Below are 21,697 nucleotides of genomic sequence, written 5' to 3'. Positions count from 1 at the left end.
TTTTTTTTTTTTTTTTTTTTTTTTTTTTTTTTTTTTTTTTTTTTTTTTTTTTGCTATATCCTCATTTTTTATTGTGAAGGGTCTCTCCTTAACATCCCCCCCACTTCGCTGCTATCAGTAACATGCTTCAAATTCTGGTTTGCTGTTGAGTTTCAGTTTTCATCACTTATTCTAATGCCTAGTTTCTTTTCTTCACTTTGAAAAAGTACCATTGATAATAGGCAGTTTTCTGCTTTTGTTTTGTTTTTGTTTTTTTTTTTCTTTCTCTCTCTTGAAATAGAGGTTCAAAATTTCATTCTTCCATTTGTTCAACTAAAATAATAAAATCTTTAAAGTGATGTTTGAAATAATTTTAGCCTTTCGGGATGGTGCATACACATTATAATTCACGGTACGTAGGAATGAATATATGATGCGATGTTGTGGAGAAAAAAGAATATATTAATGTTTTGAAAGCCAGGAATCACTGAATCATAATCCCCAACCCAAGAAGAAAAAGTAATAAATATAACTAAAACAACCCAATAGTTTAGGAAGATGGAAAATTGGGTTTAGCTTTATTTGTTGTTTTTTGAAGGTAAAAGTAAAAATGGAGGAGTGAAATTTAATGTTTAATGATGTAAGAAGGGAAAAGATAAATTAGAATAGGAAGTTAGAAGGCATTGAAGAAGGGACAAGATAAATTAGAAGAGGAAGATAGAAGGCATTGTATTGGGAAGGAAGGAGGGAAGGCAGGAGGGAAGGAGTAAGATTTATTATTTACTTAAGCGGAGGGGTAAAGTTGATTTATTATTTACTTAAGCGGAGGGGTAAAGTTGGTGTTCCAATGACATGCATGCCCGCCCCATTCATCTCCCAAAAGCATTTCCAATGGCCCCAAGACTTGCTCGGTCTTCGCTCCAATCAGTGTGGATCCGTACGCCTTTTTACTATGCATATGCTTCCTCACCAAGTTTTCCTACTCCCTTTTAACTACTGCCTCCTCCTCCTCGCTGCTATGTGCTATACTTGCATACACCTGCTAATTTGGAATTTGGAAGAAGTGAAAAATGTGTACCCCGAGGCAGCACATTGAAGACATCAGGCGAACCAAGTTTTCAATCGGAGGACCACCGAATCCCTTAACCGAGGACCTCCATCAGGCCGTCAGGAACCTTTCTGCGGAGCTTTACACCAAGGACGTTCACTTTCTGATGGAGCTTATTCAGGTATGAACTCCCATTTTACTCCATTTCCTCTCCGCCTCTCCGTCTCACCCTCCTTGCTTTTCCATTTCTACAGAATGCTGAAGATAACGAGTACTCCACCTCCCTCAAACCCTCGCTCGAGTTCATTGTTACATCCCGAGACGTCACCGCAACTGGCGCTGCTGCCACGCTTATGATTTTCAACAACGAGGTCGGGTTTTCTGCTAAGAACATCGACTCTATTTGCAGCGTCGGCCGCTCCACCAAAAAGAACAACAGGAAACGCGGTTACATTGGCGAGAAGGGTACCCTTTCCTTTTTCTCTATTCCATACTTGTTTCCTCATTTACGTACATGCTGTCTCTTGCATTCCTATTTGGTTGGATATTTATTTTAAATAAGTTCAAGTATAAATTAATGGATACTTATTTTTCATTACCTTTTTATGATTTATTAATTATGTATTACTTTAGCCTTTTCTTTTAGGCTGTCAGGTATTGTCGGCCTTTTATTCTCAATTTCAAATTAATTAATTACTTTATGGGACAGTAATTTTTCGTACTATTAATTCAAAATTTGTTGCTTATATTTATTTTATGTTTTAAATTAAATAAAATAATAAGATCGATAACTACTGTATTTATCTTCCTTCACTTTTATTCTTACACTGTAGTTGTGATGTCTATTCTTACATTTGTTGGAAATGTGCAGGAATTGGGTTCAAAAGTGTTTTTCTGATCACCTCCCGTCCTTACATATTCAGCAACGGATATCATATACGTTTCAACGAAGAGCCTTGCCCACTTTGCGGTGTTGGGTTCGTTGTTCCCGAGTGGGTTGAAGATACTTCAATTCTTTCTAACATAAACAAAATTTATGGTCACCACTCCACACTCCCCACAACCACCCTAGTTCTGCCTTTGAAGGCCGATAAGATCATACCTGTGAAGCACCAACTGTCAACCATTCACCCTGAAGTTCTACTGTTCCTTTCAAAAATCAAGCAACTTTCAGTCAGGGAACTCAACGAGGATCCCAACACCAGTACTGTCAATGCGATTTCCATTTCAAGTGACACAAACTTCGTGTCCATCAAGAACATTAATGCCCACTCCTACACTCTCCATCTCTCTTCCGAGGAAAATTCTGGTGAAATCGATACCCAATGCTCCTACTACATGTGGAAGCAGAAGTTTCCAGTGAAGGAAGAAAACAGAGTGGAGAGGAGGGCGGGAGTTGAGGAACTTGTTGTCACATTGGCTTTTCCAAATGGAGAACGTCTCAACAGAGGAACTAAGCCCCCTGGAATCTACGCTTTCCTTCCCACCGAGATGGTAACCGGCTTTCCCTTTATTATTCAGGCAGACTTCGTTTTATCATCATCCCGGGAAACCATTCTCCTCGACAACAAATGGAACCAAGGGATCCTCGACTGTGTTCCCTCTGCTTTTGTCGCTGCTTTCGTCTCACTCGTGAAAGCTACAGATGACGCTCCCTTCTCTTCTTTGGCCTCTATGTTCAACTTCTTGCCCATCATTTCCTCTTCCTTCGACAAGTTGAATTCCGTGAGGGATTCGATCAAGCAGAAACTTCTCCTACAAAATATCGTTCCCAGTCATTCCTTCTCCAAGCAGAGGTTCTTTCATAGGCCTTGTGAAGTGGGTAGAATTATGCCCGCCTTTTTGAATATCTTAACCAAGGCACACACTCAAGGTGTGAGTTTGGCTAATCTATCGTCCCATGGAAACCGCATCTTAAGTTTCTCCTTCGACACCAAGGAATACGACCAGGTTCTGAGTTTCCTTGGCGTGAATCTTGTTAATGATGAATGGTATGCCAAGTGCCTACTGGGATCTAACATTGTTGAGGGTGTCTCTGATGATGTTTATTTGGAGCTTCTACAATTCGTTGCTGAAAATTGGAGTTCAAGGTTTCATGTTTCAAGCATGAAGAACGTGCCACTTATAAAATATGTTGCTCTCTCTGGGAATGTTTGTGTATGCAGTTTAAATGAGTGTACGTCGATGGGTGGAACAAAGGTGCATCTTGCTCCGCATGACCAACTCTCTTGGCTTACTAAATCCAATAACAGGGAATTCAGACCTGTTTCCAACCGTTATTTTATGCCAGAAAGCACTCATAAGTCCATCCGATTCTATCCCGGGAAGGTCACTTTGTTGCAATGGCTTCGGGACCGAGCTCAAGTTGATTCCATCACCGTATTTCAACTTGCAAAACACCTTGTCAGTTCCCTTGGCGATAACCGACAACACATAATCACCTATTTTCACTTCCTCTATCACTCATCGACTAAATATTATCTGACGCACGTTGAGCTGGAGTCTCTGTGTAGACTTATGCCGGTTGTAGACAAATACGGTGTTGTTAGAAAAAATTGGAAGGGGCTTCTGATTCCAGCAGATGGTAGCAAATGGGCACAATTGCTTGGTTCAAATCCTTGGCAAAATGATAGGTATGTCGAGTTGGGAGCTGATTACATCTCCCCACGCTATTTTGCAGGTGAATCTATGACTACAAAACAGCAAATAGATTTTCTTATATCCCATATCCATGCTTCTGATATCCCTTTTGTTTCTCCCCCCAATATCGAAATTTCTGTATTTTCTTCACCACTTACCGTGCAGAATGTGGTTTTGCTACTGGATTGGATTCGTAGCTTGAAAGCTCGACTAGTTTCCATTCCTCCCATGTTTTTGAAATGCATAAAGGAAGGTTGTTGGCTAAGAACTACTCTGAATGGATCTTCTGGTTATAGACCTCCATCTCAGTCTTTTGACGTCTCCTCCTCATGGGGAAGTATTTTGGAAAAAGGGTCCGTCCTGGTGGACATCCCCCTGATTGATCGTGTATTCTACGGTAATATGCTAAGTGGCTATTCTGAGGAGCTTAAAACTGTTGGTGTCATGTTTGAGTATGACCAAGTCTTAAATTTCATTGGAAACCACCTCATGAAAGTGGCGGCTCTATCAACTTTGACCAGAGAAAATGTGTTGTCCATGTTGAAGTTCATCCGTTTTTTGAGAAATCAATTCCCTGTTCAAGACTTCATCGCAAGCATAAGAAAAGGGACATGGCTGAAGACACGTCGTGGATATATGTCTCCAGTGGGAGCAGTATTGTACACGAAGGAATGGTCCACCGCTTCACATCTGAGCAACATCCCTTTTGTTGACGTGGATTACTATGGTGATGAGATGCTTTCTTTCCGGGAAGAACTTAAATTGCTTGGGGTGGAGGTTGACTTGGACAATGTTTGTCAATTTGTTGTGGGCAATTTGAAGCCTCCTTCCCAATTAACTTGCCTTGGAGGCGACGCATTTTTGTTGATTCTTTCCTGTATGTCGGGACCCAAATCACGTACTTTTCTGGCTGACAGATTCAGAAGTGTGAAATGCCTGAAGACAGACCAGGGCTACAAATCGCCTGCGGAATGCTACTTCTTGGATCCTTCTTTTGGCCGCCTTCTCCAAGTTTTTACTGGTTTCCCTCTAGTTGACCGTGATTTTTATGGGAGAAGCATTATTATTTACCGGGCGGAATTGAAAAGCATGGGAGTGGTGGTCGATTTTGAGGAGGCAGTCAACGCAGCTTCTCAGGTGTTCAGGCAAAAAGTGGGTTCCAATTCTCTAACAAAGGAAAATGCATTATCGTTTCTGTCAATCTACAAACATCTAAAAAAGTCGAAAAAGACGTTTCCTGAAGATCTTGAGAAGTGCATTCGTGAGTTGAAGTGGTTGCGAGTTGTTCTGGGTGATCATAGGTGTCCTAAAGATTGCATATGGTTTGGTCCAACTTGGAAATCCATACATTCAATTACTCTCCTCCCTTTTATCGATAATACTAAAAACTACTACGGAAAACGTATTCGTGAATACCGAGAAGAGTTGAAGGATATGGGAGCTATTACTGAGTTTAAAGATGGCGCTCATATGGTTGTTGCTGCCCTTCATCTTCCGGATGATCCTACCAAAATTACTTCTCAAAATGTTCGTTCACTTTTGGACTGCATCCGAACTTTGGTGTTGAAGAACTATTCCTTTCCCGACCATTTCTCTGGAAGGGTATCGGGGAAATGGTTGAACACCTCGTACGGTTATAGGTCTCCTAAAGAGAGTCTGCTCTTTCTTCCCGAGTGGGATTCTTATCTGAAGCCGACCGATGTGCCTTTCATCGATGCAGAATTTTACAAATTTGATATCAAGTCGTATAAAGTGGAGCTCCAAGAATTAGGCGTGGTTGTTGATTTGGACCGTGGATGTCAACTAGTGTCAAGTTCTCTAGACTTCCATTGTGAGTTATCCACTATCACACGAATTTATACGTATTTGAGTGAATTCAATTGGAAGCCGGACACTGAAGCTGCTAAAAGGATTTGGGTACCTGTTGGAGATTCTAATGGACAGTGGATCAGCCCAGAAAGCTGTGTACTTTTTGACAAGGAGGATCTTTTTGGTTTGCAGCTGACGGTTCTTGAGAGATACTACGAAAAAGATTTGCTCATGTTCTTTTCCAAAGCCTTTAAAGTAAGATCCAATCCTTCCCTTGACGATTACTGCAAACTCTGGAAAAGTTGGGAAAGTAATGAAGATGGACTTTCTGGTGACAAGTGCTTTAAGTTTTGGAAATATGTTACCAAGCACTTCAATTCAAAAACTGAGCCAGCTTTTACTGATGCCATTCTCAAGGTGCCTGCAATTTCTGGATCAGATGGAGTTTTTTTATTTGATAAACGTGACATTTTTATTGCAGATGATCTACAATTGAAGGATTTATTTGAACGTATGTCTCCTCTTCCCGTTTTTGTTTGGTATCCCCAGTCGAGCTCCATTTCCTTGCCTCGTACTAGTTTGTTGGAAGTTTATAAGAACATCGGGGTTCGGAGAATCTCTGAGTCTGTCCAGAGGGTGGAGGCAGCCATTGTTGATGGAACCAACCTCAAGCATGCCAATCCAAATGACATTCCAATTGGAAAAGAACTGATGCGGCTCATTCTTGGTTTCTTGGCAGATCCTGCCAAGAAAATTGATGCAGTGAAGAGGCATGAAATTGTTGGATGTCTCCTCAACCTTTCTGTTCTTGAGACGGAAGAACCTGTGATGATGCAGTATAGTTTATCCCTAACTTCAGGGGAGGTCATCAACGCTAATGCAACCCAATTGATACGTTGGGAACGGGAGAGTTCGAAGTTGTTCACCCAGAAGATGGTAATGTCAGGAGAACGCAAGGAGATGATAGAGTATGCCACATACTTCTCTGAGGTTATATCTGCAGGTGTCCTTTGGGAGTATAGTGATTATGTAGGTTCATTATCTGAGCTCATCAAGTTGGCGTTTGTGTTGAATTTCGACGATGGAGCTGTTAATTACATTATGAAATCCAAGAATCTGGAAGTGTTCAAGGAGGACGAGGAGTTCCTGTCATCTGCTTTCACTCATCAATCCAAGTAAGGTTGAGTTTTGATTTTGGGAGGACTTCCTCTCGTATGTAGTTGGTGGAGAATTGTGCAATGAAGAATGCTTAATATATATTGGATGTGTGACAGTGTTTTGTTATTTTGTTGTTAATAATAAAGAAAGAAGTATGGGTTGTGGAATAACATTAGAGGGGGAATGAATTGGTATTACATGATCGTAAGTAAAACGTATGGTGGGTTTGATTACTGACATTGGGGAGACGGAACATTTGGGGGATAATGGCCTAAAAAATGAGCAGGAAGCCTCCCTTCCCCAACCCCTTGAAATGGATACTCTTAAGATTCAGCTTTTATAGGTAGATGATTGCCTCTGTCATTGCCGGTACAGCTTAAATGATAGCAACAATTATTAACGTTCAACAGACTCTTTAAACCAACTCCAACTGGTCTTTTTCTACTCCCCGCTCTGTTCAAAGTCGTCCCTTTTTTCCCTTTCTTTATCGTCTTCTTCTCCTGGCACTGTACGTGAAAGATTCATAAGAAATCAAATGAAGTCGATGAATGAGAATGAGAGGAACACAACAAAAATCCCAAATCTTCTAAACACGGTCCTGTGGACCCACCTCGTTAGATTTTGTACTACTGGTGCTCTCAACGCTGTCACGACTTGGCGACTTCTTCAGTGAGGCATCTTCCATGTCTCCATCATCATTCATTTCAACTGTACAACATGCTGCTACTGTGTTGGTCATAATATACACACAATGATTTGGTTGTTTGGGTTGAAAGTTTTGTTTTGAGCCTACTTACCATTTTGTTTCTCATTTGGTGTTTGCTCAACAAAATAAACTCTGAAACTGGGTGATCCAGGACAGATGAGGCATCGATTGTCTTCGTTGTCAGGCCTACCCTCTTCTCCTTCTCCCTTGCTTTCATCATCTCCTTCTTCCACTGCCTTATGTTGGTTGTTCATGGTTTTATCTTCTTTCAATTTAACCCGAGTGCCATTGTCATTGGGTTTGTGTTGTTCCAAGGGATGGTTTGCATTGGGTGAATCATGTTCATCCTTATGATTCTCCTGTTTGGTGTGTAAACAAATTGTTTTGCCGTCATGGGAACCATAGATGCAGTTCCTGTTATGAACAGCAAGTATGGAGTTCTCTTCTTCTATTTCTCCCTCTGTGAGAAGCACTTTCTTTGACAGCGCTGTATCTCTCAGATGCGTTCCATTCTTACGTTTCCTGAACTCCGCAAATTTGGTGCGGAAAAGAAGTGGGCGAATCATGGGGAGAATCGACTCTCCTTCCGGAGTAAGCTTGGAGTTTCCACAGCCCATTAAAGCCGGATTAAGCTTGCAGTGCACAGAGAGGGAGAGATGAAGAAAGGAAAGGATGAAAGGCAGAATTTAGTTGAGAGAGGCGGCGGTAAAAATTATGAAGAGAGGACAGAATTTTAAAGAGAGAATTGAATAAGAGGTGGCATTGTGACAGCCTGTTGTAGAAATTGGATACACCGAGAATAGTAAACACAGCGTCAACTCCGAGTCTGAGTTACCCTCCTTTCTACTGTGACCTGTTTTGACCTGTTGTTGTCTCCTGTTGTTGTCACCTGTTGTCGTCCCTCCCAAGAATAGACAGCCACACAATATTCCCAACTGTCCAATCCACTTTTAAACCATATTCATCTTTCACTTACAAATTCAAATCAAAGGATAAATGAGGCAATTACAAATTTAGATTTTTATGTTTGAACTTGAGCAGTTGGTTATATCAATTTTTAGTTTCAATTACTACTTCCAAACTCAAATTTAAATTATGCTAAATTCATTCAAATTCAAAGGTGGGTTAGAAGGAAAGGATGAGAGCGATACATAGAAGTAGTAGAGAAATGGAAACAATTGGCAGAGAAGAGAATAATAGAATTAATTAGAGGCAGAAGAATGGTGGTTGGGAAAGGGCATCGTAGTGGTGGCGGAAAAGGAAGAGGATGAGGCGGTGGAGGAAACAGAATCGTCGGAGAGGGCGTTGGTGTCGTCGTTTGTCGAAGCAGAAACAGGATATTGGAGGGGATGGAAATGGAGGTCATTCTTGATCCCCGAGTTGTTGCAGACGATGCGGCACACAACCCACTTCTCCATGTTATTAATTACTACACTGGGAGGTGTAGGCGCTTGTGTGGGACTCAAAAGTAGGCGGTATTCATGCATCACCCACCCCGTCTTCCTACTGCTGCTGCTCCCCATCCAGAAAACCAGAGTCTTCCTCATCCCCACCAGTCCCACTGCGTCACTACTCGAGCTCACTATCTTCCTCTCCGACCCCTTGGCCTTCCAGTACCCACTCGGACTCCATCTAACTCTTCGATCACACTCCTGGTTCTTGCTGAACAAGTATGCATCTTCCTCCCAACCCCCGCCGCCTCCTAACACAAAGTCAAAGCAACCTAAATTCAGACCAAACCAAACCCACATTACTCTACAACTTAAAGCAGAATCAGTTACCTGGAATATCCCAAGGATCCAAGTTGCAAACACTAGTGGTGGTCTCTGGAATGATAGAAGCAGGCAAGGCAAAGGAGAATACCTTGCACTTCAGATACTCAAACACCAGCTCTTCTTCCGTCGGCTCAAACCGAAACCCAGGAGGCAATCCCCTCATGCCGTCTCTTCCACGCTCTCAACTTCTTATCTATCTTACCTATGCCCATATCTATCTATCTATATATATATATATATATTTGCATGCAGCTTTGGTGAATCACTAATTACTTAGCCTAGGCCTTGTCCCAACATACGCTACTACACTACGCCATCACGGGCAGCACGTGCCCAACTCCATTCCCACTGCTGACCAGTCCCTCCTCTTCCCCTGGCTCCTTCAAAAGTGGACAGTGAATCACACTTTTGTTTCTCCCCTTCAATTTAATAACGCAATGGTGGGCGACGGGACGCCATTGTTTTACTTTAATAATTTACTTCTTTTATGGAGGAGATGGAGGGGTAATTTGAGTGTGGATGAAGTTCCTTCGCGCATTAGGATTTGGTGATGATTATTTTTAGAGTTTAGGGTATTAATTATAAGCGATTAAGGAAGGGGGGGTTTGATCCAATTTGTGTGGTTGGGTGAGTGGAAATATGACACATAAAGCTCTCCCTAAGTGCGACTTTGATCGACTTTGTGAATGAACAGCGCCCTTCTTTCTCAAAACTTTGTTTATGGATTCAAAAGTCGGGTCTTTATTTCCTCATCTATTTTAAATTTTCCAGAACAAAAGCACAAAAAAGGGAAAGGGCCAAAAGAAATACTTCATTCAAAGCTTCCTCTAAAAGTCAGTTTCCCTTCCTACTTTTCTTCGCCATGAAGATGTCGCCTTTTCCTTTCCCAATTCAACCCCCGCCCGCCACCATTATCTATCTCCCTCTCTCTCTCTCTCCGGATAACCAGCCCATATGTCTCTATACAGTTTCTTTCTGAAACAGCCCAATTGCCTTTCCCTGGGGCCAACCCCAACTCAAGAAGGCCGGCATTAGGCCCATGACTCTCAAAATATGAACTGGCCCAATAAGCGCATCATTTGGGTCTTCCCTAAGCTCTGAAACTGACGGGGGCGTTAGGGTTTTGCAGTCACTCACAGCTGGGGAGGTTCGCGGGCTTTAGCGACTCAATAGTTTGGTGCTCATCGACCTTTCTCCCTAACTTTCCATGGATTCCTCGTCTCTTAACTCCCCGGAGCTGATGAATTTTATCAATGTGAGTTCACTTTTAGGTTTAAAAAAAAAACACTTCAAATCTTAAATGTTGACTGATTCTTGTCTTCCAACTAGAAAATGAAAAATCTGAGTTTTAATTCCTTTTCCATCAATGTGCTAATGGGTTGCCTTTAATCTTCTCTGTATGCATCTCCAGTTTAGTTCCTACAATATCTTAAGAAATGCTTTGATGTTGTCACAACTCATTACTCACTAGAGATAACTTCTTGAAAGTAGCCTATTAGTTTGTCTCTAATTCTGAAATGAGTTAAATGTGCTTTCCATCTCTTCGCAACCTGAGTGTAGGTGAAATATATTGTTATTACATTTTTTATATATAAAAAAAAGATAAATTGAAGAGTTGGTTGTAGAACCTACTTCTTACTTCGCTTTAAGATGAGCCTTTTAGGCGGAAATTTGGTCTGAAGAGTTCAGAGGTGCCACTCGATGCTGCTTGTTACTGCTGTTTGGAATATTCATCATACAAATGTGGAAACAATACATGGTTTGAGATTTTTGTGAATCTTTTTCTTGAAAAAAGAAAGAAACATTTTTCTGGATAAGCGTATTCGACGAGTTCGTCAGCCATGCAAGTAACTATAGGATATGGAATTCCATGGGTTCATATCACTTAAAACATCTGAGTTTGTCTGAACTTGAGGTCGGTCACTGTTATGTGTCTTTTCCAAGTATGATTTAAGTTAATGTAAGATGTTTAATCTCATTGGTCAACCAACCATAGGTGGTAATCAGTTGACTGCTAAATCTGTGTTGCCTACTCTTCAATTGCTCAACCTCCAGATTTTTTCATTGCCGGATATGACCCCTCCCCCTCCCCCTCCCCCTCAAAAGTTTAGATAGTGGGATGCTTTGCTGTTTGACTTCTATTTTGTTGCCGTCACAAAATTCGATGCTAATAATAGATTATTTGGTAATTTTGTTGAACAGGAAGAGAAGCAAAGAGCTATGGTTGCTGAGATGGTGGCTAAGCTTACCAGTGTGTGTTGGGACAAGTGTATCACTGGTACGCCAGGGAGTAAGTTCAGTTCTAGTGAATCCAACTGTCTATCAAACTGTGCCCAGCGCTATATGGATATGAGCATCATCATTATGAAGCGATTCCAAAACAGTTAATGGATCTCAACGCGGGAGGCTTGAGTGTATTTTCTTGGTGGATCTATTGTCCAAATCCAACCGAAAGGAAAAGGTTCTGAACTTCTTGAAATATTGTTCATTTTTTGAAGTTGAAATATTTTACATTTGATGAGAGAGAATTACTGGATTGAAATGGGTAGCCTCTTGTAGTTTTATTATTAATTTTCGATTATAAAGAATGAAAGTTCATATAGTTTTGGTTGCCTTAAAAGACATCCTTCATTGGCCTTTCCACTTTGGTTCCAATCTACCTCAAATCCCCACTATATCAGCTTCCAATTGCTATGATAATGACAGACTGGAATTTGATTTGTAGAAGCAGACCAACCCACGACGAGGTTTTAATAATGAAAACCAAAAAGGGAAGGGGTTTAGATGAATATAAAGTTAATAAAGAGAGATTAGCATTTAGATGTGCAGAGGTGAAAGGAATTGCGTATGGACATCCTCGCAACACCATATCTGTGCTATTTGGAGTCTGTTGTGCATAACATTCTAAATGTTGGGCTGTTGTCTAAACACACACGGAAACTGAATATTACCCATTTTTGTGTTCATAAATCAACATTTAATTATTACTACAAAGTATAAGTAGGAATTCAAATATACTATCTCTTATGCTTCATTTCTATTGGGTAAACAAACAATGTTAGTTAGTGGAGGAGTCTGATCAGGTTTTAGATATGTAATAATACCAATACCCAATAAATGGAGAACCAGCGAATGATAGCAGAAAATAAGATGAATAGCTACCTGCCTTTGGACTTCTCCGAAAAAGAAAGTTGCAAACGAAATCACCTGGTGATGAACATTTTTATATTATACTATAAGAGCATCGAGTGAGAGTAGTGGGGATTATTATAATCCTGCAACAGCTAATGAAGGAAGCCAGTCTTTGTAAATTCCAATTCCAATCCCAAAGCGAAACAAAACAAATACTAAATCTTATCTTTTCAGGTGTAATCGTTCCGAACTACACACCTGTCGTATGTCCAACGAATTAGGCCCCTCTTACCTGCTAACCAACACTAATCAAACTCTTTCCTCACCTTATAATATCTCTTCTTCCTTTAATGAAAGTTCCCACATAAAACAAATACTTTGGCTCATATTATTATTATTATTCTGTTTGTGCGGGTTCGATTCATATAGTTTTCATCAGTTAACATGGTGACACCTTGCAACGCAGGAGACTTTGAAGTCCCTGAATCACGCGTGAGCTCCAAAAGCTACAAAGATAGAACGCAATAGCTGCAACAAAAATAAAAACAATTAATATCCTTCTCTTTTCCATTGAATAATAAATAAGAACTTCTGCACTGCATGCAGGCCCCAATTGTACGGCTCATCCAACGTTTGTTGCGATCAAGTCTATGCATAGAAAGTTGGGGGTGGGGAGGAGAAGTGGGGTTTGGCTAGGATGGCCACTTCAAGTGTTAGGATATCATAAAAATGTAATTTTCAAGATTAAAGGTGCAGTTTTGCCACTTTTGATGTATCAAGATCATAAAGTAATCCCGGTTTCAAAGTTGTTCATGCAAAACCACATAACACATGACATGTAGGAATAACATTTTTATAAGCTCGCTGCACTATAAATACGAGTCCTCCTTAATTTGATCTGCAGCAAGATTTGAGGTTGCATACAGAGATTACTTAAACTCCTCTGCCTCTTCCTCTTTTATCTTGCTCCTTCAACATCCCACTTGGGTTTTCCTTAATATATATAATGGCTCTTAGTTTTATGAACCACAACCCTTGGATTTTTGCGTTTGGTCTTCTAGGTACGAACCATGCGCATATATACATCCATATGCTTGTGTCTGTTTCGTTGGTTTGTGCTGATGATTTATATACTTGTTTTGTTTGGCTTGGAACTTCACAGGCAACATTTTCTCGTTCATCGTATTTCTGGCCCCAGTGTAAGTATATAGCTCGGAAGGCAGTATTTATGGGTGGGATTGATGTGACAGTGGGTGTATTGAGTATTATTGGATGTGGTTGCAGGCCTACATTTGTAAGGGTGTGTAGAAAGAAATCAACGGAAGGATTTCAATCAATTCCGTACGTGGTGGCGTTGTTCAGCGCTCTGCTATTGATATACTATTCTACGCTGAATGCGGACGAGTTCTTTCTGATGACTATCAACTCCGTGGGCTGTTTCATTGAGACCATTTACATCGCTTTATACATTGCCTATGCTCCCAAGAAGGCTCGGGTCAATATTTACTTATATTATCCTAATTCACTTAATATTCTTCATGCATGCATTCATGCACCTCAAACTAATCTCTGTTCCATTGCTCCACACTTGCAGACATTCACAGTCAGGTTTTTTCTGCTGTTGGACGTGGTAGGGTTTTGCTCGATTCTCGCAGTCACCCAATTCTTAGTGAAGCGGCCCTACCGAGCCCGAGTGATTGGCTTCATTTGTGGCGGTCTGTCCGTCAGCGTTTTTGCAGCTCCTCTCAGCATCATGGTGGGTGGACGAGCCCAACTCATCTTGTTGTTTAATTATTTATTTTGCTTAACTCATTGTTATTGTTGCATGGCTTTGTAGAGGAGGGTTATCCGCACAAAGAGCGTGGAGTTCATGCCATTTAACCTCTCCTTTTTCCTCACACTCAGCGCCGTTATGTGGCTCTGCTATGGCCTGCTCCTCAAGGATTTCTACGTCGCGGTAACATCAATAAATAACAACACATACATATATATATATATATGTGCAAAATAAGTTGATATTAACAACTAATATTGCTCTGACAGCTTCCAAACACATTGGGATTCACATTCGGGATGGCTCAGATGATTCTGTACGCCATTTACAGGAAACCCAGGGGGGGTTCTGAGGTAAAGCTCCCGCAGCACAAGGCGGATATTGAAACTGTAACCAAGAGTAGTACTAGTTTAGAGAGTCCCGAGGAGCATGAAAAAGAGGGTGAGGGTCAAGAGGCTGCTCCTGGATCCAACGGTGAGCATGCACCGCCAGCACTAGCATGTTCCAATGACAAATATTGCATGGACAACATACAAGCCCCACCCATGATCAGATGCGAGGCTTGATTCGATGCATCATTGGCTGCGCGTCTTCCCGAATCTCTCCCTCCCCACCGCGCTGTGTACTATTATAATGTCTTGTCCTGTGTCGTTATAATTAATTAGTAGTAGCTTTAATTTACGTATTTGTAAACCTTGGGAGAGCTTCCATATCCATGTAAAATTTATGTACCTAACTTTGTTTCTGTGCTTAATCATTATTCTCTTTTATATCTCACTATTCTAAATACTGCTCTCTTTTTTTTTTTTTTTTCTTTTCCTTTTCATTATAATAAATAATGAGACTAAGATTTGTTGGGAAATAATTGCTGATTCATATTGCATAATGCAAGGGAATAAATGAATTCAATATAAGATCTGATTTGGCGTTGTCCTTGTCCGTTGACTTACTGTAGCTGCAAAAATATGAAAGGAAGGCTAAATAACATTCGGAGATATTAATGATTAGATTAAGGTTGACGCAGTTGTTGGCATACATAATAATAAAGTAAGGAGTTGATATTTTGAATGCCGGGTGGGTAATGAGTAATAAGCTCGGAAATAAAATAAAATGAGTAAAATAGAATGTGTCGAAAGAATTAAAGAAAGGCGAAATGATTTATTTGTTTATTTATTTATTTATTTTGAATGAGAAAATAAGAGTGGCCTTAGTTTAGTTGTGAAGGAATGGGAAATTAGAATTCCCCCTTGGACGTGGGGTTGCCGTAATTGGGCACCTAATCTCTGGTAGTCCTCGCTTTCAGAGAAAGAAGATAAAGAAATTGGGGAGGAAGGGCTGTGAGAATATTGTAGAAGAAGAGGATGATGATGAAGAGGGGAGGGAGGTGGGTTTTGCACCGTGTGATTGGGCTAGAAATGTGATGGGGATGAGCACCATGAAGTGCGATTACACATCAAAAGAGCGTGGGAGGGAGAGAAGAGAATCTCTGGGTAAATCTGGGAATGAGAGGAAGATGCGAGGGGGGGGGGCAAGTTGAGCAAGTGGGAATTTTAATTCATTTTATTTATTTATATATTTATTTGTTGAATGAGGAGTTGCAGTGAAGAAAGAAGAAGGGAGAGAGGCAGGGGCAGGGGCAGGCAGCATTAGCAGAGAGTGGTGGTGTTCCGTAGCAGAATAACAACCAAAAAGTGTGTGAATGTTTGATTAATCCTGTGAATGTTTGATTAATCCACCACACCTAAATGGTGTAAAAGTTATCTTATTTATAATCAAATGAATTACAAGGATATGGAAATAGTAATAAATGGAAATAACAATAAAGGGAAAGATATCTAGATAATAAGGCAAATATCTAATATTTGCCTTATAATAAAATATAAAATATAATATATATGGTAAACTATAATTTATTACTAAATATCCTTAACACCCCACCGCAAGCTAAGCGTCGGATTTAAACGAACGTGAAGCTTGAATCTGAAAAATTCAAAGAGGTTGAGAAACNCTGCATGCAGGCCCCAATTGTACGGCTCATCCAACGTTTGTTGCGATCAAGTCTATGCATAGAAAGTTGGGGGTGGGGAGGAGAAGTGGGGTTTGGCTAGGATGGCCACTTCAAGTGTTAGGATATCATAAAAATGTAATTTTCAAGATTAAAGGTGCAGTTTTGCCACTTTTGATGTATCAAGATCATAAAGTAATCCCGGTTTCAAAGTTGTTCATGCAAAACCACATAACACATGACATGTAGGAATAACATTTTTATAAGCTCGCTGCACTATAAATACGAGTCCTCCTTAATTTGATCTGCAGCAAGATTTGAGGTTGCATACAGAGATTACTTAAACTCCTCTGCCTCTTCCTCTTTTATCTTGCTCCTTCAACATCCCACTTGGGTTTTCCTTAATATATATAATGGCTCTTAGTTTTATGAACCACAACCCTTGGATTTTTGCGTTTGGTCTTCTAGGTACGAACCATGCGCATATATACATCCATATGCTTGTGTCTGTTTCGTTGGTTTGTGCTGATGATTTATATACTTGTTTTGTTTGGCTTGGAACTTCACAGGCAACATTTTCTCGTTCATCGTATTTCTGGCCCCAGTGTAAGTATATAGCTCGGAAGGCAGTATTTATGGGTGGGATTGATGTGACAGTGGGTGTATTGAGTATTATTGGATGTGGTTGCAGGCCTACATTTGTAAGGGTGTGTAGAAAGAAATCAACGGAAGGATTTCAATCAATTCCGTACGTGGTGGCGTTGTTCAGCGCTCTGCTATTGATATACTATTCTACGCTGAATGCGGACGAGTTCTTTCTGATGACTATCAACTCCGTGGGCTGTTTCATTGAGACCATTTACATCGCTTTATACATTGCCTATGCTCCCAAGAAGGCTCGGGTCAATATTTACTTATATTATCCTAATTCACTTAATATTCTTCATGCATGCATTCATGCACCTCAAACTAATCTCTGTTCCATTGCTCCACACTTGCAGACATTCACAGTCAGGTTTTTTCTGCTGTTGGACGTGGTAGGGTTTTGCTCGATTCTCGCAGTCACCCAATTCTTAGTGAAGCGGCCCTACCGAGCCCGAGTGATTGGCTTCATTTGTGGCGGTCTGTCCGTCAGCGTTTTTGCAGCTCCTCTCAGCATCATGGTGGGTGGACGAGCCCAACTCATCTTGTTGTTTAATTATTTATTTTGCTTAACTCATTGTTATTGTTGCATGGCTTTGTAGAGGAGGGTTATCCGCACAAAGAGCGTGGAGTTCATGCCATTTAACCTCTCCTTTTTCCTCACACTCAGCGCCGTTATGTGGCTCTGCTATGGCCTGCTCCTCAAGGATTTCTACGTCGCGGTAACATCAATAAATAACAACACATACATATATATATATATATATGTGCAAAATAAGTTGATATTAACAACTAATATTGCTCTGACAGCTTCCAAACACATTGGGATTCACATTCGGGATGGCTCAGATGATTCTGTACGCCATTTACAGGAAACCCNCTCCTCAAGGATTTCTACGTCGCGGTAACATCAATAAATAACAACACATACATATATATATATATATGTGCAAAATAAGTTGATATTAACAACTAATATTGCTCTGACAGCTTCCAAACACATTGGGATTCACATTCGGGATGGCTCAGATGATTCTGTACGCCATTTACAGGAAACCCAGGGGGGGTTCTGAGGTAAAGCTCCCGCAGCACAAGGCGGATATTGAAACTGTAACCAAGAGTAGTACTAGTTTAGAGAGTCCCGAGGAGCATGAAAAAGAGGGTGAGGGTCAAGAGGCTGCTCCTGGATCCAACGGTGAGCATGCACCGCCAGCACTAGCATGTTCCAATGACAAATATTGCATGGACAACATACAAGCCCCACCCATGATCAGATGCGAGGCTTGATTCGATGCATCATTGGCTGCGCGTCTTCCCGAATCTCTCCCTCCCCACCGCGCTGTGTACTATTATAATGTCTTGTCCTGTGTCGTTATAATTAATTAGTAGTAGCTTTAATTTACGTATTTGTAAACCTTGGGAGAGCTTCCATATCCATGTAAAATTTATGTACCTAACTTTGTTTCTGTGCTTAATCATTATTCTCTTTTATATCTCACTATTCTAAATACTGCTCTCTTTTTTTTTTTTTTTTCTTTTCCTTTTCATTATAATAAATAATGAGACTAAGATTTGTTGGGAAATAATTGCTGATTCATATTGCATAATGCAAGGGAATAAATGAATTCAATATAAGATCTGATTTGGCGTTGTCCTTGTCCGTTGACTTACTGTAGCTGCAAAAATATGAAAGGAAGGCTAAATAACATTCGGAGATATTAATGATTAGATTAAGGTTGACGCAGTTGTTGGCATACATAATAATAAAGTAAGGAGTTGATATTTTGAATGCCGGGTGGGTAATGAGTAATAAGCTCGGAAATAAAATAAAATGAGTAAAATAGAATGTGTCGAAAGAATTAAAGAAAGGCGAAATGATTTATTTGTTTATTTATTTATTTATTTTGAATGAGAAAATAAGAGTGGCCTTAGTTTAGTTGTGAAGGAATGGGAAATTAGAATTCCCCCTTGGACGTGGGGTTGCCGTAATTGGGCACCTAATCTCTGGTAGTCCTCGCTTTCAGAGAAAGAAGATAAAGAAATTGGGGAGGAAGGGCTGTGAGAATATTGTAGAAGAAGAGGATGATGATGAAGAGGGGAGGGAGGTGGGTTTTGCACCGTGTGATTGGGCTAGAAATGTGATGGGGATGAGCACCATGAAGTGCGATTACACATCAAAAGAGCGTGGGAGGGAGAGAAGAGAATCTCTGGGTAAATCTGGGAATGAGAGGAAGATGCGAGGGGGGGGGGCAAGTTGAGCAAGTGGGAATTTTAATTCATTTTATTTATTTATATATTTATTTGTTGAATGAGGAGTTGCAGTGAAGAAAGAAGAAGGGAGAGAGGCAGGGGCAGGGGCAGGCAGCATTAGCAGAGAGTGGTGGTGTTCCGTAGCAGAATAACAACCAAAAAGTGTGTGAATGTTTGATTAATCCTGTGAATGTTTGATTAATCCACCACACCTAAATGGTGTAAAAGTTATCTTATTTATAATCAAATGAATTACAAGGATATGGAAATAGTAATAAATGGAAATAACAATAAAGGGAAAGATATCTAGATAATAAGGCAAATATCTAATATTTGCCTTATAATAAAATATAAAATATAATATATATGGTAAACTATAATTTATTACTAAATATCCTTAACACCCCACCGCAAGCTAAGCGTCGGATTTAAACGAACGTGAAGCTTGAATCTGAAAAATTCAAAGAGGTTGAGAAACNCGTCAGCGTTTTTGCAGCTCCTCTCAGCATCATGGTGGGTGGACGAGCCCAACTCATCTTGTTGTTTAATTATTTATTTTGCTTAACTCATTGTTATTGTTGCATGGCTTTGTAGAGGAGGGTTATCCGCACAAAGAGCGTGGAGTTCATGCCATTTAACCTCTCCTTTTTCCTCACACTCAGCGCCGTTATGTGGCTCTGCTATGGCCTGCTCCTCAAGGATTTCTACGTCGCGGTAACATCAATAAATAACAACACATACATATATATATATATATGTGCAAAATAAGTTGATATTAACAACTAATATTGCTCTGACAGCTTCCAAACACATTGGGATTCACATTCGGGATGGCTCAGATGATTCTGTACGCCATTTACAGGAAACCCAGGGGGGGTTCTGAGGTAAAGCTCCCGCAGCACAAGGCGGATATTGAAACTGTAACCAAGAGTAGTACTAGTTTAGAGAGTCCCGAGGAGCATGAAAAAGAGGGTGAGGGTCAAGAGGCTGCTCCTGGATCCAACGGTGAGCATGCACCGCCAGCACTAGCATGTTCCAATGACAAATATTGCATGGACAACATACAAGCCCCACCCATGATCAGATGCGAGGCTTGATTCGATGCATCATTGGCTGCGCGTCTTCCCGAATCTCTCCCTCCCCACCGCGCTGTGTACTATTATAATGTCTTGTCCTGTGTCGTTATAATTAATTAGTAGTAGCTTTAATTTACGTATTTGTAAACCTTGGGAGAGCTTCCATATCCATGTAAAATTTATGTACCTAACTTTGTTTCTGTGCTTAATCATTATTCTCTTTTATATCTCACTATTCTAAATACTGCTCTCTTTTTTTTTTTTTTTTTTTTTTCTTTTCATTATAATAAATAATGAGACTAAGATTTGTTGGGAAATAATTGCTGATTCATATTGCATAATGCAAGGGAATAAATGAATTCAATATAAGATCTGATTTGGCGTTGTCCTTGTCCGTTGACTTACTGTAGCTGCAAAAATATGAAAGGAAGGCTAAATAACATTCGGAGATATTAATGATTAGATTAAGGTTGACGCAGTTGTTGGCATACATAATAATAAAGTAAGGAGTTGATATTTTGAATGCCGGGTGGGTAATGAGTAATAAGCTCGGAAATAAAATAAAATGAGTAAAATAGAATGTGTCGAAAGAATTAAAGAAAGGCGAAATGATTTATTTGTTTATTTATTTATTTATTTTGAATGAGAAAATAAGAGTGGCCTTAGTTTAGTTGTGAAGGAATGGGAAATTAGAATTCCCCCTTGGACGTGGGGTTGCCGTAATTGGGCACCTAATCTCTGGTAGTCCTCGCTTTCAGAGAAAGAAGATAAAGAAATTGGGGAGGAAGGGCTGTGAGAATATTGTAGAAGAAGAGGATGATGATGAAGAGGGGAGGGAGGTGGGTTTTGCACCGTGTGATTGGGCTAGAAATGTGATGGGGATGAGCACCATGAAGTGCGATTACACATCAAAAGAGCGTGGGAGGGAGAGAAGAGAATCTCTGGGTAAATCTGGGAATGAGAGGAAGATGCGAGGGGGGGGGGCAAGTTGAGCAAGTGGGAATTTTAATTCATTTTATTTATTTATATATTTATTTGTTGAATGAGGAGTTGCAGTGAAGAAAGAAGAAGGGAGAGAGGCAGGGGCAGGGGCAGGCAGCATTAGCAGAGAGTGGTGGTGTTCCGTAGCAGAATAACAACCAAAAAGTGTGTGAATGTTTGATTAATCCTGTGAATGTTTGATTAATCCACCACACCTAAATGGTGTAAAAGTTATCTTATTTATAATCAAATGAATTACAAGGATATGGAAATAGTAATAAATGGAAATAACAATAAGTTATCTTATTTATAATCAAATGAATTACAAGGATATGGAAATAGTAATAAATGGAAATAACAATAAAGGGAAAGATATCTAGATAATAAGGCAAATATCTAATATTTGCCTTATAATAAAATATAAAATATAATATATATGGTAAACTATAATTTATTACTAAATATCCTTAACACCCCACCGCAAGCTAAGCGTCGGATTTAAACGAACGTGAAGCTTGAATCTGAAAAATTCAAAGAGGTTGAGAAACACTTTTCATGAAGATGCTAACAACCCGGTTCTTGGCCATAAAAAATTGCAGAGGGATCGCCGCTCAGCGGCGATGCTGCCTTGACTTCGGCGAGAATGTGTCTAACCCATGAAGAGGGATTGTCGCTTAGCGACGATGCTGCCTTGGCTCTGGTGAGAATATTTCTAACCCCAA

At 40.2% G+C, this 21,697-nt stretch overlaps 7 protein-coding genes across 10 annotated transcripts; 5 read left to right on the top strand and 2 right to left on the bottom strand.

The window, feature by feature from the left end:
• Positions 1–798: 798 nt before the first annotated feature.
• Positions 799–6,740, top strand: LOC111485804. Its single transcript, XM_023132833.1, has 3 exons — positions 799–1,208; positions 1,282–1,492; positions 1,899–6,740. The coding sequence occupies exons 1-3, from the start codon at positions 1,050–1,052 to the stop codon at positions 6,653–6,655; spliced, it is 5,127 nt and encodes a 1,708-aa protein (XP_022988601.1). The 5' UTR covers positions 799–1,049; the 3' UTR covers positions 6,656–6,740.
• A 157-nt stretch (positions 6,741–6,897) lies between these two features.
• LOC111485806 lies at positions 6,898–8,396 on the bottom strand. 2 transcript variants are annotated; one of them, XM_023132836.1, is made up of 3 exons: positions 7,432–8,396; positions 7,245–7,354; positions 6,898–7,140 (listed from the first exon to the last, which is right to left on the bottom strand). In XM_023132836.1, exons 1-3 carry the CDS (start codon positions 7,955–7,957, stop codon positions 6,958–6,960), a joined length of 819 nt encoding a protein of 272 aa, XP_022988604.1. In that variant the 5' UTR covers positions 7,958–8,396; the 3' UTR covers positions 6,898–6,957. The 2 variants fall into 2 exon arrangements, with proteins under 2 accessions (XP_022988604.1, XP_022988605.1); XM_023132837.1 differs by having other exon boundaries at positions 7,245–7,342; positions 7,432–8,394.
• A 21-nt stretch (positions 8,397–8,417) lies between these two features.
• Positions 8,418–9,692, bottom strand: LOC111485807 (NAC domain-containing protein 83-like). Of its 2 annotated transcripts, none has more exons than XM_023132839.1 (2): positions 9,122–9,692; positions 8,418–9,039 (listed from the first exon to the last, which is right to left on the bottom strand). In XM_023132839.1, the coding sequence occupies exons 1-2, from the start codon at positions 9,276–9,278 to the stop codon at positions 8,543–8,545; spliced, it is 654 nt and encodes a 217-aa protein (XP_022988607.1). In that variant the 5' UTR covers positions 9,279–9,692; the 3' UTR covers positions 8,418–8,542. The 2 variants fall into 2 exon arrangements, with proteins under 2 accessions (XP_022988607.1, XP_022988606.1); XM_023132838.1 differs by having other exon boundaries at positions 8,423–9,042; positions 9,122–9,679.
• Positions 9,693–10,184: 492 nt separating this feature from the next.
• LOC111485809 (mitochondrial import inner membrane translocase subunit TIM8) lies at positions 10,185–12,787 on the top strand. 2 transcript variants are annotated; one of them, XR_002718723.1, is made up of 3 exons: positions 10,185–10,370; positions 11,318–11,576; positions 12,714–12,787. XR_002718723.1 is itself a non-coding variant. In XM_023132841.1 (2 exons), exons 1-2 carry the CDS (start codon positions 10,323–10,325, stop codon positions 11,501–11,503), a joined length of 234 nt encoding a protein of 77 aa, XP_022988609.1. In that variant the 5' UTR covers positions 10,185–10,322; the 3' UTR covers positions 11,504–11,735. The 2 variants fall into 2 exon arrangements, 1 of the variants encoding a protein (XP_022988609.1); XM_023132841.1 differs by lacking the exon at positions 12,714–12,787 and having other exon boundaries at positions 11,318–11,735.
• Positions 12,788–12,873: 86 nt separating this feature from the next.
• On the top strand, positions 12,874–14,793 carry LOC111485805 (bidirectional sugar transporter SWEET12-like). The gene is made up of 6 exons (XM_023132835.1): positions 12,874–13,308; positions 13,410–13,446; positions 13,532–13,742; positions 13,842–14,003; positions 14,085–14,204; positions 14,291–14,793. The coding sequence occupies exons 1-6, from the start codon at positions 13,254–13,256 to the stop codon at positions 14,585–14,587; spliced, it is 882 nt and encodes a 293-aa protein (XP_022988603.1). The 5' UTR covers positions 12,874–13,253; the 3' UTR covers positions 14,588–14,793.
• A 1,265-nt stretch (positions 14,794–16,058) lies between these two features.
• LOC111485810 (bidirectional sugar transporter SWEET12-like) lies at positions 16,059–18,166 on the top strand. The gene is made up of 6 exons (XM_023132843.1): positions 16,059–16,494; positions 16,596–16,632; positions 16,718–16,928; positions 17,028–17,189; positions 17,271–17,390; positions 17,659–18,166. Exons 1-6 carry the CDS (start codon positions 16,440–16,442, stop codon positions 17,953–17,955), a joined length of 882 nt encoding a protein of 293 aa, XP_022988611.1. The 5' UTR covers positions 16,059–16,439; the 3' UTR covers positions 17,956–18,166.
• A 1,237-nt stretch (positions 18,167–19,403) lies between these two features.
• On the top strand, positions 19,404–20,226 carry LOC111485808 (bidirectional sugar transporter SWEET15-like). The gene is made up of 3 exons (XM_023132840.1): positions 19,404–19,431; positions 19,513–19,632; positions 19,719–20,226. The coding sequence occupies exons 1-3, from the start codon at positions 19,429–19,431 to the stop codon at positions 20,013–20,015; spliced, it is 420 nt and encodes a 139-aa protein (XP_022988608.1). The 5' UTR covers positions 19,404–19,428; the 3' UTR covers positions 20,016–20,226.
• The last annotated feature ends 1,471 nt before the right edge of the window (positions 20,227–21,697 follow it).

This window comes from Cucurbita maxima, unplaced genomic scaffold, assembly GCF_002738345.1.
Source record: "Cucurbita maxima cultivar Rimu unplaced genomic scaffold, Cmax_1.0 Cma_Scf00010, whole genome shotgun sequence".
In the NCBI taxonomy this organism is placed as follows: Eukaryota; Viridiplantae; Streptophyta; class Magnoliopsida; order Cucurbitales; family Cucurbitaceae; genus Cucurbita; species Cucurbita maxima.
The sequence above is the reverse complement of the archived record's forward strand: the minus strand, read 5'-3'. Positions and strand labels throughout refer to the sequence as shown.

What these genes read in the sequence shown, in the direction of transcription:
- LOC111485804 (XM_023132833.1), top strand. Translation starts at nt 1,050, where the DNA reads ATGTGTACCCCGAGGCAGCACATTGAAGACATCAGGCGAACCAAGTTT. An exon ending in TTCTGATGGAGCTTATTCAG is followed by an intron (nt 1,209 to 1,281) that starts GTATGAACTCCC and finishes CCATTTCTACAG; the next exon opens with AATGCTGAAGATAACGAGTA. An exon ending in CGGTTACATTGGCGAGAAGG is followed by an intron (nt 1,493 to 1,898) that starts GTACCCTTTCCT and finishes GGAAATGTGCAG; the next exon opens with GAATTGGGTTCAAAAGTGTT.
- LOC111485806 (XM_023132836.1), bottom strand. Translation starts at nt 7,957, where the DNA reads ATGGGCTGTGGAAACTCCAAGCTTACTCCGGAAGGAGAGTCGATTCTC. An exon ending in ACCAAATGAGAAACAAAATG is followed by an intron (nt 7,355 to 7,431) that starts GTAAGTAGGCTC and finishes ACACAGTAGCAG; the next exon opens with CATGTTGTACAGTTGAAATG. An exon ending in GTAGTACAAAATCTAACGAG is followed by an intron (nt 7,141 to 7,244) that starts GTGGGTCCACAG and finishes TTTCACGTACAG; the next exon opens with TGCCAGGAGAAGAAGACGAT.
- LOC111485807 (XM_023132838.1), bottom strand. Translation starts at nt 9,278, where the DNA reads ATGAGGGGATTGCCTCCTGGGTTTCGGTTTGAGCCGACGGAAGAAGAG. An exon ending in GGATCCTTGGGATATTCCAG is followed by an intron (nt 9,043 to 9,121) that starts GTAACTGATTCT and finishes ACTTTGTGTTAG; the next exon opens with GAGGCGGCGGGGGTTGGGAG.
- LOC111485809 (XM_023132841.1), top strand. Translation starts at nt 10,323, where the DNA reads ATGGATTCCTCGTCTCTTAACTCCCCGGAGCTGATGAATTTTATCAAT. An exon ending in AGCTGATGAATTTTATCAAT is followed by an intron (nt 10,371 to 11,317) that starts GTGAGTTCACTT and finishes TTTGTTGAACAG; the next exon opens with GAAGAGAAGCAAAGAGCTAT.
- LOC111485805 (XM_023132835.1), top strand. Translation starts at nt 13,254, where the DNA reads ATGGCTCTTAGTTTTATGAACCACAACCCTTGGATTTTTGCGTTTGGT. An exon ending in TTTTGCGTTTGGTCTTCTAG is followed by an intron (nt 13,309 to 13,409) that starts GTACGAACCATG and finishes GGAACTTCACAG; the next exon opens with GCAACATTTTCTCGTTCATC. An exon ending in ATGCTCCCAAGAAGGCTCGG is followed by an intron (nt 13,743 to 13,841) that starts GTCAATATTTAC and finishes CCACACTTGCAG; the next exon opens with ACATTCACAGTCAGGTTTTT.
- LOC111485810 (XM_023132843.1), top strand. Translation starts at nt 16,440, where the DNA reads ATGGCTCTTAGTTTTATGAACCACAACCCTTGGATTTTTGCGTTTGGT. An exon ending in ATCGTATTTCTGGCCCCAGT is followed by an intron (nt 16,633 to 16,717) that starts GTAAGTATATAG and finishes ATGTGGTTGCAG; the next exon opens with GCCTACATTTGTAAGGGTGT. An exon ending in CAGCTCCTCTCAGCATCATG is followed by an intron (nt 17,190 to 17,270) that starts GTGGGTGGACGA and finishes ATGGCTTTGTAG; the next exon opens with AGGAGGGTTATCCGCACAAA.
- LOC111485808 (XM_023132840.1), top strand. An exon ending in TCAAGGATTTCTACGTCGCG is followed by an intron (nt 19,633 to 19,718) that starts GTAACATCAATA and finishes TTGCTCTGACAG; the next exon opens with CTTCCAAACACATTGGGATT.